The 14,721-nt window shown below is 35.9% G+C and overlaps 1 protein-coding gene across 12 annotated transcripts in view; it reads left to right on the forward strand.

Moving 5' to 3' along the window:
• Window positions 1–14,721, forward strand: part of TUT4 (terminal uridylyl transferase 4) — a 155,062-nt gene that overhangs the window by 139,125 nt on the left and 1,216 nt on the right. For 4 of the 12 annotated variants that reach the window (XM_004476506.4, XM_058303582.2, XM_012518801.4 and 1 more), the window contains exons 25-29: window positions 4,436–4,551; window positions 5,462–5,685; window positions 6,430–6,530; window positions 9,309–9,756; window positions 13,862–14,020. In XM_004476506.4, coding sequence (XP_004476563.1) covers window positions 4,436–4,551; window positions 5,462–5,685; window positions 6,430–6,530; window positions 9,309–9,756; window positions 13,862–14,020 — 1,048 coding nt within the window. The remainder of the gene's footprint in view (window positions 1–4,435; window positions 4,552–5,461; window positions 5,686–6,429; window positions 6,531–9,308; window positions 9,757–13,861; window positions 14,021–14,721) is intronic. The other 8 variants (XM_058303583.2, XM_058303580.2, XM_012518805.4 and 5 more) reach the window with 2 other exon arrangements.

The following is a 14,721-nucleotide window of genomic DNA, read 5'->3' on the forward strand; positions in this document are numbered from 1 at the left end:
TCTCATGTTTTTTCTTCTTGTGTCTCTTGTTGCATCATCTTGTTGCGTCAGCTTGCTGCACCTGCCTGTTGCATCAGCTCACTGTCTTGCTTGTTTTCTTTATGAGGCACCAGGAACCTCTGCTCCCTGCTTTGTTATTTCTCTCATTATGTTTTTCATCTTGTGTTTCTTGTTATGTCAGTTTGTCATGTATGTCCATCATGCCAACTCACTGTCTTCTTTTTAGGAGACACTGGGACCTGAACCATGGACCTCCCATGTGGTAGGCGAGAGCTCATTCACCTGAGCAACATCTGCTTCCCTGCTAAACAGTTTTTTGTTTGTTTTTTTAAAGTATATTTTTAAAAGATAGATAGATCACACAAAATGTTACTTTAAAAAATATAGAAGGGAAGCGGATTTGGCTCAATGGGTAGGGTGTCCCCCTACCACGTGGGACGTCCGTGGTTCAAACCCAGGACCTCCTTGACCTGTGTGGAGCTGGCCCACGTGCAGTGCTGATGCGTGCAAGGAGTGCCGTGCCACGCAGGGGTGTCCCCTGCGTAGGGGACCCCCATGCACAAGGAGTGCATCCCATAAGGAGAGCCACACGGCGCAAAAGAAAGTGCAGCCTGCCCAGGAATGGCGTCACACACACGGAGAGCTGATGCAGCAAGGTGATGCAAACAAAAAGAGACACAGATTTCCGTGCCGCTGACAAGAATGGAGGCAGACACACACACACAGCAAATGGACACAGAGAGCAGACAACTGGGTGGGGGGGGGGTGAAGGGAGAGAAATAAATACAAAATAAATCTTTAAAAAAAAAATAGGAGGTTCCCATATGCCCCACTCCACACACATCCCCCCCCTTTTCCCACATCAACAACTTTCATTAGTGTAGTGTACATTGATTGTATTTGATGAATACATTTGGAGCACTGCTACACGCATCCTGCTAGCCAGTTTTTGATCTAGTTTTTCCTTTCCTTCCCTCTCCCTCTCCTTCCCCCTCCCTCTCCCTTCTCCCTCCCTTTCTCCCTCTCTCCCTTTCTATTCTTTCTTTTTTGGTACCTGGGCCAGGTATTGAAACGTGGACCTTGTATGTGGGGAGCTGGTGCCCAACCACTGAATCACATCAGTTCCCCTGAGTTGGTTTTTTTGTTTGCTTGCTTGTTGTTGGTTTATTTGTTTTTTATTTTGTTTTGTTATTAGGAGGCATCAGGGACTGAACCTGGGACCTCCCATGTGGGAAGCAGGTCCTCAACAACTTGAGCCACATCCACTCCCTACTTTATTCTTTTTAAGAATTTAATATATAGTATTCCATATCTTGGATATATCCATTTGTTTATTCTCCTTTGATGGATATTTAAATTATCTTCATTGTATCAGTGTTAGAACTGAGACTGTAGAAAATATCCTTGTACAGTTTTTCATGCTTATATTTTCTATAGTGAAGTTTATTCTTTCAGCAAACATTTATTGAGTTCCTACTTTATGCCTGTTTCTCTGCTGGGCACTGGTATAAAAGCATACAAGATAAAAATGTGTTTCATTCCCTTAGCTTCTAATGGAGATAAAGACAAGTGTATTTTCTTTTCTTTTACTTTTCTTGCTCACTTAGATATCCTTACTTCAACTATTCTTCTACATCGTAGGTACTCTGGTATATTTTTTCCCTGTTCATCAGCTATCCTTCTATCTTAATTTTTTCCCTCCTTTTACTTAGATTCCCTGGTTCAATCTGAGGAACTTTAAATTCCTTTGCCTTTCGGTCCTTTTACACCCTTATGTGTGTAACTTTAAATGAATTTAGCCATCCATCCACCACCTGCCCGTACTTGAGCAGCTAAGCAATAATGGAAAAAAGCCATAGAACTCGACAGTTTTAACTATGTAGTATAACTATGAATTAATATTCTTCAGCCCTAACAGAACTTTAAATAATGTCTTATAATTTTACTAAATTTCTTTAGTTACCCCTGTCCTCCATCCTATAAGAGCTATTTCAAACTTAGTTTATTTTACAAATTTCAGTATTCCCTTTGCTTTGTTTCACTTTTCACATCTGGCCTTTTCAATCTTAGTAGACATTTCCTTTAAAATAGTAGATACTATCAAATCTGTTATCCTTTAGTGTTCTGCAACAGATCTATGAATCTGCCTGCATCTGCAGTTATCTTCCCTTTTATTAATGACTAGTCCCATCATATGCACTTTAGAGCACTCTTTTATAGTCTCTACCATGAATCTTCATCTTGTTCATCTGTGAAAAACATTTTCAAAAATGAAATACATAAAATGTAATTACAGGTCAGAATAGATGAAACATTTGCAATTAATTTTAATAAGGAACCTGAACATTGAACCCCATTTATTAAGTGAAATACCTTTCCAAAACCAATTACATGTTTCTCATTAGTAAATTTATGAAAAAACTGAACTAGGCTATTAGCATATTTTGAATTTATTTAATAAAAAGTGTGGAAATTTGTTTTCTCTCTTGTTATATAAGCATTTATAACAACCTCAATATTTCCCTAACACCTAAAATATTTACTATCTGGCCCTTTACAGAAAAAATTTGCAGACTCCAGGTCTAGGCCACCTTAATTAGAATGATGGGGGGAAGAAAAGTGACTTCAAGGATATTCAAGAACAGAATGGATAGAACTTGGTGATTAAGTAGAGGTGATTGGTAAAGGAGAGTAAGTTCAGGATGATGCATAGATTATGCTTTAAGCAACTGAGTGAATTCAGAAAGGCCTTCTTTTCATCCTGTTAGAAAATAGGATGATAAACATGTTAATTAGCTGTATTAGTTTTGTAACAGTTAATATGAAGTGTATCTTTCATCCTTTTTTTTTTCTTAAATACAGCTTTATTGTGATATAATTCATATTACCACATAATCCACCTATTTTAAGCATACAATTAAATCATTTTTAGTGTATTTGCAGGATTGTGTAACCATCACCACAATATAATTTTGTAGCATTTTCACATCTTTTTCTAAAAGAAACTCCCTATACCCATTACAAGTCAATCCCCATTTCCTCTCTCCCCTGCTTCTGGCCTTAGCCAATCACGAATCTATTTGCCCTGCGTATAGATTTGCTTATTTTGGACATTTCATAAAAGTAGAATCCTACAATATATGGCCTTTTTGTAAATGGCTTCTTTCACTTAGCTTATCAATTCATGTTGTAGTATATTAAAGTATTTCATTTTTATGACCAAATAATATTTCATTTTATGGATATACCATATTTTATTTATATATTCATCAGTTGGACATTTGGGTTGTTTTGATTTTTTGGCTTTTATGAATAATGCTGTTATGAACATAAGTGTACAAGTGTTTTACATGGATGCATGTTTTCACTTTTCTTGGGTATATTCTTAGAGTGAAATTGCTGGGTTGTTTTGATAAATCTATGTTTAGCTTTTTGAGAAACTTCCAAACTGTTTTACAAAGGAGCTGCACCCTTTTACATTTCCATCAGGAATGTATGTGGGTTCAATTTCCACATCCTTGCCAATATTTGTATTGTCTGTCCGTTTGATTACTGCCATCCTAATGGGGATGTCTTTTATATCTCTGACTTTAGATAGATTTGGAGAGACCTAAGTGGACATATTCTCTTGCCTTCCAGAAGTATGAGTACTCTTAGGGCCAGCCAGTCTTTGTGACAGTGTAAAACTGAGCTAAAGCTTTAAGGTGCTAACATATGCAAAAATAAGCCTGGTTCTTTTTTTTTTTTTTTTTTTTAAGGAGGTACTGGGGATTGAACCCAGGACCTCATAATGGAAAGCAGGCAGTCAACCACTGAGCCACATGCATTCCCCAGCCAAGCCTGGTTCTTTTAAAACTTGGGAAAATTATTTACTTCCTGTTAGTTCCCTATCTTCTCTTTAGGTACATCTCACTTTTTGGTAATAAATGTTTTATGTTCTTGAAAAGTTTTATGTAAATCAAATCATGTTTTAAAATAAACCAGAGAACAGTTTTACTTACATAATACTCAGGAGAAATGCTTTTGTAAAGAGAATAGTTTCTTCCCGGAAGTAACTTAGTATAGCAGAAGGCTTGAGCTTTGTAAAGTCAGACAACCATTGCTCTAAATTGTTTATCTGCTACTTACCAGCCTTTTTACTATGGGCCTCATCTATAAAATAAGGTTGAAAATAATCTGCTTATTCACATCTTGCAGATTGAATGAGTAAATGAATATATAAAATGGTTAGCAATGTTACATGAGTAGCAGTGATGCTTTTGATGATGATTCTGAATCTTATTCTCATATCTTAGTTTTATTTAAAATGAAATATTGTTAATATTTCATTTTCCTTTTTAAAATTTCAACCACTATTGCATCTTGGTTTCCTTTCCATTTTGTTTCAAAGGTTTTATAGTGATTTTTTTCTAGCAATATTGCATTTTCTTCCCAGGAGTACTTCTTTGATTCCAGAGTATTAACAGATGGAGAACTGGCTCCCAATGATCGTTGTTGCCGTGTGTGTGGAAAAATAGGCCACTACATGAAAGACTGCCCTAAAAGGAGAAGGTTGGCTAATGATTATATATCAACATTACAGGGAAAATAAATGTGAGGCTAATTACTAGATAAAGCTGTGTTCAGAAATGTTTAAGTGAGAAAGTTAAGGGCTTTGAGTTGCATCCTAGGTAAATGTACATTTGAATAGTATTTTGTTTATGGGGTGAGATTTATTTATGGTATAATGGTATCTTGTACCATTCATTTGTTCATTTATTTGTTAATTCATTCAGGGGTTTTTTGTTTGTTTATTGAAGAGCATTTATTGACATCTACTATGTGGCAAGACCTGTACTATGCATCAAGGAAAAAAAAATGTACAAGATACCGGGTTCTTGCCAAGGACCTCACAGTCATGGAAACCATTAATTAGAATATAATATGTGAATCTTTGAGATATATCTACTATTTACCTTGAGGAATACACATCTTTACATACCCCCTAAAAATTTATCTATGAAGCATCATTTTTCTTCCTCTGGAGTGTCTATATCATGTTTAATTACCCAGGGAAATCCTTTCTTTAATGAAGTCTGGCCTAAAATAAAGAACTTGGAACTTTCTATCACTGCTATTTTCTGACTGTTAAATTTAGGCAAAACATTTGCATTCTTTGAGCCTCATTTTCTTCCTCTGAAAGATGTAGATAATAAATGCCAACCTCTAAGGATTGTTGCAGTATTAAAATTTGATATTAAAAATATTTTTTTTACATTTTATAGTGTATTTTAAAACTACTGCAATATCCAGTTTCTGCCATATGAGTATGTGTGCTATAAATGTGAGTTCTCTTACCTTCACAAACATGATGCATGAAACAGTGAGCATGTTAGTCCCTTTGTGATTGTGACACTCTTGAATAGTTTGGTCTGTGACTCACTCAGCTTACAAGTCCCTAGCCCCACATTATTGGTATCAGCAGTTTACTGTTTAGACTAAAGAAGAAAGACAGTGAAGAAGAAAAGGAAGGGAATGAAGAGGAGAAAGACTCTCGAGACCTTCTTGACCCCCGAGATCTCCATGACACTCGAGACTTTAGAGACCCCAGAGACCTCAGATGTTTTATATGTGGAGATGCAGGACATGTACGAAGGGAGTGCCCAGAGGTCAAGCTGGCCCGTCAGAGGAATAGCAGTGTGGCAGGTAAATAGAAAAAGCCAAAAACAGTCTCTGGTGCAAAGAATATAATTTATATTGAATTTGTGCTAAGGACCTGATCTTCTCTATTCCAAACCTTAATTGTATGATATTGGGTCTTAAAGAGATAAAAATTAGATAGTGAGGCTCTTACTTTGAACAATAATTGGATATGTTCATTATCAAGATACCAACAGCTTGATGTATAATACTTAATCAACTCATTCTAGGTATTTGGGTTTGAATCAGGCTCTTTTATCTATTTCTTTTGCTCTCAAAGTTAATACTCTTTGAGAGATTCTTTACTGGGAGAAACTATAGTTCTTTCCACTGCTTTTGTGAGAGAGGGAGACTTAATCCTGCTGTATTTCACAAGGAATTTTGTGAATCAAATAGTAAAATAAACTTCGAAATGAGAATTTATTGGAAAAAACTAGAATATTTTAGAAGTGCTTTCAAGTTACACATTCTTGTTGCAGAATGCATTTTCTTAAATAAATATGCTATCTCCTTTAGAAAAACAGTATGACATTTGATTGTTTCTAGAAACCATTGTATTTTTTAAATGGATCTGCAGGACTACTAAATGACTTTAAAAACTAGTTGTTGCAAGTCCTTCACAAACTGATAGTTTAAAAGCCCAAGTTTTTAAAATCTCAGATTTGAGACTCTTCATAAGACTTATGAAGTTTATTGATTTCTCTGCTACTTCTTTATCTGTTGATTTTTCTTTGCGATGTTTTCTCTTAGCAGCCCAGCTGGTCCGTAACCTTGTAAATGCCCAACAGGTGGCTGGTTCAGCCCAACAACAGGGGGATCAGCCCATAAGGACTAGACAGTCCTCAGAATGTGTAAGTACTCTGCCTGCAAATAGTCTTGAGAGGAAGGTAGCACTATCTTTTGTGGGTGATAGGGATTTATTGCTCAGACTGGTATATATTTCTAAGCCTATAAGGTAGAATGAGTACTTCTTTACTCTTTTGGAGTAACTATATCTGAGATGTATGAGTAAACTACTTTAACTTCCATTAGCTTACTTCCTCATATGTAAAATAAGAACTACATAATTATCTTGTTGGTTGGATTAAAATATGGTAATGATTTTGAGGTTTTAGGCTTTGCCTAATGGAAAAATATCAGTACCATTAATAAAACAGTCATAAAAATGTTTAGTGAAGGTTTAGTGCTGTTAGGGCAATATATATGCATGGCATTTTGTTTGCCTGAATCTTTAATGTATCTCTTCATTCTGGATATATGGTTACTTAATGAAATACACCTTTCAATAGACAAGAGTATGGAATTAGGATTCAGTCTCATAAGTTTTATGTTAGTTTTATGGAGTTGCTCTTAACCTTTGTCTAAATCTGTATTCACCTTGTATTTCTTAATTCAAGGTGAATTGAGTCCTTATTCTAAACCTGATAATATGTTTCAGCGCTTCACATTTACTATTATCAAATTTAAATCCTTAGAATGGCTGTGTGAAATGGTTGGTATTAGTATGATCAATTTTTACAAATTAGGAAGCTGAGAATAAGAGAAATTAGAAGATTGAAAGCCAGGTCTATCTAGCTTCAAAGCTCTTAACTATTTAAAATGTTAATTCTGATGTGACCTGTGTTTTAGGCAAAACTCTTAGAGCATTTGAAGAGCAATAGTAGGGAGGGTTTTAAATGGGAAAAAAATAATTAGGAACAGTCCCTGCTTCCCAACATTTGAATACCTACCATGTACCTGACACTTTCATAAATATTACATAACAATGACAATAATAATAAAATTAGCTAATATTTGTTGAGTGCTTACTCTGTGCTATACCTGCATGCTTTCTTCTTGTTTGTTGTTAACATTTCAAACGTACAGAAGAATAGAAAATAATGAACACTCATGTACCACCACGAGGTTTTAACAGTTCTTAACATTTTGTTAGTTTTGCTCTTAAAGCAATCACCCACACTTGAAAACCTCTTGGATCCCATTCACTCTTGGATCTCTCTTGGATCCCATTCACATTTCTACCCTCTTTCCCCCTCTACCAAAGGGTATCTACTCTCATGAGTTTGGTCTTTGTGTTTTCTACATGTATTCTTTAATTTTCATAACACCTATGAGGTAGGTTCTCTTATCTATATTTTACAGATGAAGAAACTGAGATTTAAGTTTCTTGCCTGAGGCCACAGATACTTTTAAGTCATTGCTTGAACCCTCAGCCTCTCTTGACTCCAAAATATATGCTTTAACCACTTCCTGTGCTGCTCCTAACTTCCAGTCTCAGCCTCTAGCCCTCACTTTTCTCTAGCCTGAGCTTTGGATAAGAGTCTGTGTATTGGACATCTCTATTATGTGTAACAAGGTACCTCAGCCTGTCTGGAATGTAACTCCTATTTCTCTCTAACCCTCAAACTTGGCCTCTTCATCCTGTGATCTCCATCTTAGTGAACGATACCACTACTGATCTGGTTTTCAAGACTCCTCCTTCTCCCTCAATCCCCACATCCACTCAGTCATGAAATCCTTATTTCTACCTTTTAAAAGTAGCTTACAGTCATATTTCCTTATATCTTTCCTTATTGTAGTTCCCTTGCCCAAGCTACAATTGTCTCAGGACTACTGAATTATAACAGCCTCCTAACCAGTCTCATTGGTTATTTTTTTTTAATTCTCTATTTCACATCTTATGCCAGAATAATTTTTCTAAAATGCAAATTTATTGTGTTCCCAGACTTGTCTAAAACCTTTCAGTGGTTTCTCATTGTCCTCAGAATAAAGTTTAAAGTCCTCCACAAGGCTTCCAAGACCTTTGCCCCTGTTTAGCTTTCCAACCCCAGATCTGCCATTCCCTTGTCCTTTTACTCTGGTCATAATGAAATTCTTTCACATTTCAGTTTCTTTAAAGAGCCATGCTTTTTTGTGCTGATAGACCTTCAGTTATGTTCCTTCTGCCTGAAATACTTCCCTTCTCATTCTCATTTTCCCTTGTTAGGCTGGTTTCTACTTAACATTGAGTTTCAGCTTAAAGGTCATTTCCTCTGGGAAGCTTTCCTTGATCTTCTCTTTTCTCCTTCTCTCAAATTGGATTAGTTGTTCCTGTTTTGCAGTTTTATTATACACTTTATCTTTTTTTTATCATAGTGATTATTATACTTAATTATAATTGATTGTCATCTTTATCTGCCCTCTGTCTCACCCCCATAAAATAAGCTCCATAAGTGCATGCATGTTGGCATGGCATTAGTAGTCCCTAGAACAATGCCCAGTACATAATTGACACTCAGTAAATACTTGCTGAGGGACTGAATGAGAGTAATTGTGAGATGTTTAGATGTAAATTTCTAAATTGCAGTTGTAAATATGGGTTTTACATTGTGGAAATAATGTCTGGTCTCTCTTTTCCTTTGGTAATAAAAAGGTAGTACGGTGCCCATCTGAGAGATAGCATGAGTACTTTGGAAAAAGTTCTTCTTGTAAAATAAGGTTTTTATGATTTTTTGGTTATTATATATAACTTAGTATTCTGTATATAATATTCTAATGAAATAAACCCAGAATTTTGCATTTTGATAATATCTGTGCTTTTGTAAATTGTTTGTAAATTAATTTGAAAATTTGTTTTTTTCTCTCTGCAGTCTGATTCACCGTCTTATTCCCCTCAGCCCCAGCCATTTCCGCAGAACTCTTCTCAAACAGCTGCCATTACCCAGCCTCCATCACAGCCAGGATCCCAACCCAAGCTTGGCCCACCTCAGCAGGGATCCCAGCCCCCCCATCAGGTCCAGATGCCTATGTATAATTTTCCCCAGTCACCACCAGCTCAGTATTCTCCGTTGCACAATATGGGATTATTGCCAATGCATCCCCTCCAACTTCCTGGCCCTTCCTGGCCCATCCATGGCCCGGTGATCCATTCTGCACCAGGCAGTGCTCCCAGCAATATTGGCCTGAATGATCCCAGCATCATCTTTGCACAGCCTGCTGCCAGATCTGTGGCAATTCCTAGCTCCTCTCATGATGGACACTGGCCTCGTACTGTGGCTCCAAACTCCCTGGTGAACAACAGTGCAGTGGGGAATTCGGGTAACACTTCCTTCTTTTGTTTCTGTGTGTCTGTTTGAATGGTTGGAATTATCAATTGAATCTGGGGGAAAAAGGTGAGGAAAAGGTGGCAAGCAATATTTATAGAGGGGCAATATAGGATTACAAAAAGGTTACTCACAGGCTCTGAGTCAGACTGCCTAGATTTGCATCCTGGCTCTGCCATTTATTATGTGGCCTTGGGCAGTTGCTTAATCTCTATGTGCATTAGTTTAATCTGTAAAATAGGGATATTAATGATATCTAACTACAGAGATGTTATGGATATTAAATGAGGTAATTCATATAAATGTATTATTATTGTAAATTTTCATTGCGACCCTTCTTGGTATAGGTATTATTATTACTCATTTTACAGATGAAATTGAAAGGCTGTCATGTCATGCTATCATAGTTCATCAAGGTTCACCCAAGATTTAAACCAATTTCTTTCTTCAAAATCTCCACTCTTTGTCTTAGAATCTACTATCTCCCAGGAAGGAACAATTCTTTAAAAAAAAAAAAAAAAATTATTAGCAGCAATTAGTCTTAAAAAGTTACAGGTGTTTTTTTTTTTTTTTGAGTTATATATATAAAAGAACAAAAAATAAAGGGAAAATCATCTTTATTCTCAACTCCTAGAGATAACTACTATTATTTTGATGTATTTTCTGTTCACTTAAAAAATATCATAAATCTAGTTTAGTGATTTTTTTTTAATGTAAAATCCTTTATTATAGAAATTTAAAAGCATAAACATAAGAGAGTAAATTATAATGAATCCCCGTGTATTCATTACCCAGCTTTAACAGTTGTCAGTATTTGCTATTTTATCTGACCCTCTCCTTCCCATTAAATTTTTTTTTTTTTTTGCTTTGAGTATGTAATCAAATGGACACTGGATCAAATTCACTTGTAAACTTGCTTGTATTTCCTTAAAAAAAGCCACAATACCGTTACCGTATCATTATCATCTAATACCTAGTCCTTGTTCAGTTTTTTCCGTTTCTCTAAAATGAGGTATTTTTTATTTAAATCAGGATTCAAAGAAAGTTCATGCATTGCATGTGTTGTTATAAGTCTCCTTTATAACAGTTCTCCCTCACCATTTTTTTCCCCATGCCAAGTATTTATTGAAGAAACTAGGTCAGTAGTTATTTAGAATTTCCCACATTCTGGAGTTGATTGATTGTATCCTTGTTTAACAGTGGTTTATATGTACGTTTATATGTACTTCTTTCCCCATATCCTGTAAACTGGTAGTTAGTTCTTGAGGCTCAGTTAGTTTCAGGCTCCTTATGTTGGCAAGAATATTTCTTGGTTGGTGCTGTATACTTCCTATTCCCTTGCTTCAGAAATAATTTATGGGGAGTGGATGTAGCTCAATTGATTGAGCACCTGCTTTCCACATACAGGGTCCTGGGCTTGATCCCCAGTACCTCCTAAAAACAAAACAAACAACAAATGAGAAAGCCATCTTGGGGTAGCCAATGTAGCTCAGTGGTTGAGTGCCAATTTCCCATTGGGTTCAATCCTGGATCTTGGGTTCAATCTCTGGCCCTAGTACCATAAATAAGTAAGTAAGTACATAAGTACGGAAGTACGAAGTTGAAAGTAAGTGAATAACTTATGTCTGGTTGTTCCTCTTTTAGTTGAATATAAAATTGATTAGTGAGTTCAGGTGATAGCAACCTATACCATCCATTATAAAGTTCTTCATTAATTTTTACTTAGTGGTCTTAACTGCCATTGATAATTATTGCTGAGATCCATTATTTCATTAAAGGTTTTAAAATTTTCATTTACTATTGGGGATTCTTCTATGAAGAACTTTTCCTTATTAACTATGTGGTTACCCTAAAGTACAGTTTAAGTAGGATTCTATCCCTTTATCAGTTTTTAAAAGAATGATGTTAGGGATCATTTAAAACAAAAGTATGCTATTCCTTAGGACACTAATTATGGAGGAAACCCATTAGAACTCTTTTGGAATAATGCAGATGTGTTTTCCTGAACAGGAATGCCAGAGTATGGAAACTCATTTAGATTTCCAAGATCAAAGCGTATGTGGCATATATAGCCTTTCTAATGTGGCCTTTGCTTATTTCATTCAACAAATGTGTATTGTATATGCCATGACATCTATCGTAATAGTCACTTAGTTATTAACAATGAAGACAGTCTCTGCCTGTTGAAATATTGGCTCAATTTTTATTTTCAAATAACCCCTTCCCCACCACTAGTTGATCTCTATTTCGGCCATAATGAACTAATTAACATCCCACAAATTCACCATGTGCAGTCTTTTACCCTTGGTGGTTTATCCAGATTGTTCCCTCTGACTGAAATGTTCTCTCCAATATGCTGCTGCTCACTCTCATCTACTTCTGCCTTGCCCCAAAGCTTGGATAACTCACTTGTCCTCCATTTTTCAGTTTAGATCACTTTCTTCAGGATGACTTTCTTAAGCCATGTTAATCTTGTCTTCCATTTAATTGTATTAGGTATCCTTTCTTTCCTCTGTGTTTCCTTACCATGGACACTATATTGACATTGCCTGTTTACTTGTTTACATAACCCACTAGACTGAACTTCTAGAGGCTAAAAATTGTGCTAAAAATTGTGTATTGTCTGTCATAGTCTCCCTAATATCCTGTATAATGCCTGATGTAGGATAGATACTTTATTCATATTGTGAAGTATTATTCAATATTTATTTGTTGGATGGACACACATCTCAATTACCATTAAAGCTAAAATTACTATTATGTTTAAAATGGAAGGACTGGATAGTAATATATTAAAATAATAGCAATTGTGTTAGAGTAGGAGATTGTGAGAGTTGTTTTCCCCATTTTTGAAATTATCTTTAATGGGATTATATTACTTATATTATTAAAATACTTGGTTTTGAAAAATGGGGAAGGGGAATTGGAATATATCCTAAAACTCTTTTAGGGTAAAATAGCATATCTCAAATGATAATGACCTAAATCTGTATACCCAGTCTCATTAACTTTGTAAACCCTGAACCCTTCCAGCTTCAGCCGTTAGTTGTAGCTTGGTTTTACAATCTTGCAGTGAGCCAGCTGTGAAAGACAGCTGCTTTGTTACCTCCTGAAAAGATCAAGGTTTAAGATTGTGGCTAGTGTGGATTGAAGCTTCTTTGCTCCCTATTCTTCCTCATCCCTTACCTCCTAATTTGAGTTTCTGCTAGGTTTAGTAGGTAAAGGTGGTATCTTTCAGATTATTTCCTAGCATACCATGGACCCTGAATGAAAAGAAGCCACTAGAAACGATTCTGAAGATTTAGGAGGTGTACTGCGTTTTGACAGATCTACTTAAAGATACATTTTAAAGGAAAGATTGGTGGAGATAGTTAGCCAGAGAAAGTAGGTCTCATATTTTTTGAGTGTTTACTTATATGCCAGAACTTATGCAAGCCACTATATTTTTATCTAATTTAAGCTTCATAACAACCTGAGGTTCAAAATCGTACCTTAGTAATATTTGGAACTGGGATTTGATCTTAGACCTATTTGGCTCCAAAGCCCAAGTTCTCAACTATTACATCACAAAGCCTCAAGCTCCTAATGGGATCTCCTTCCTAGCTGAGATATAATTGATTCTTGGATAGGTGGCAACATGAAATACAGACCCTGCTTTTGTAGCCTTTTCTCCCTTTATCCCTATCTTTTATACCTTTTTTTTTTTTTTTAAATCAAATCTGCCTTGCTTTCATGCTTCTAGGTTCTTGGACATGGTGTTCCTTCAGTCTAAAATGTCCTTCCTTCCCCCTTTTGCCTAATTTGTTCCTTGTTCTTCAAAACTCAGCTTAATCAATCATCAGGTTGGTTAGTACCCCATCTTCAGAGCATCATCTGTATATGTTATAGCAGTTGTTGTTTATGTTTTCTTTTATGTCTCAGAAATCTTTTGAGTACAATCACACTGTTTGATTCTTTAAAAAAATTTTTTTGGTTGTCTTCTGCATTTAGCATAGCTCTTAGCCAATGGTAGGTATACAGTAAGTTTTTGTGGAATGAATGAATGTTTGAATGGACGGACTGATGCTTTAAAATGTTTTTCTTTTCTTGTTACAATGCAGAGCCAGGCTTTCCAGGACTAAATCCTCCAATTCCTTGGGAACATGCACCACGTCCCCATTTCCCCCTTGTCCCAGCTTCGTGGCCTTATGGTTTGCATCAAAACTTCATGCATCAGGGAAATGCCAGATTTCAGCCCAACAAACCGTTCTATACTCAAGGTACCATTGATCACAAATTAGTTAACAGGCCAACTGGGTTTTGTTTGAGAACAGGGAGCCTCAGTGAAGGCCAGTATAGGAGTCAAAACTCATACATTCAGTAAACATTTAATGAGAATGTACTGTATCAGACTGTGTTTATCGCTTAAGCTTGAGTAACACAAAACCCCATACTTAACATTTTATTATGAGACCCTGATATGTAAAATAGACAATAATAGGAGCTTAGAGGGATCAGCTAACTTTGTCCTAGTAGAAAGGATCAAGGGGGCAGGATTTGGACACCAGAAATGAAATCACAGATTTTAAAATTTGAACTGGATCTTGGAAGAGATTTTCTATATTGGAGAAGAGGGTATTATTAGCTGAGGAAATAATATATGCAAAGTCACTTTTTTCGCCTGACATAGAAGAAGTATGAGAAAATAAGGCTAGAGCATGGAGTAAATGGCAAAGATGGGTAGGTGATAAGGCTAGAGAGGATGGGGCTGAGACCATATTATGAAAAAGTTTGGATTTGATTTAGTAAGCAGTGGGAGTCAAATAGTTGTTTTTTTAATTGAATAGAGATATGGTCAGATTTTTAAAATTAAAACTGGGACTTGAATTAAACTACTGGTGATCTAGTACCAATAATGGCTTTGATATAGGTAATAAATATTACAAACTAAGGGGAATTCCAAAGAAACTTGTAGCATTTT

Source organism: Dasypus novemcinctus, chromosome 9 (assembly GCF_030445035.2).
Source record: "Dasypus novemcinctus isolate mDasNov1 chromosome 9, mDasNov1.1.hap2, whole genome shotgun sequence".
NCBI classification, from domain to species: domain Eukaryota; kingdom Metazoa; phylum Chordata; class Mammalia; order Cingulata; family Dasypodidae; genus Dasypus; species Dasypus novemcinctus.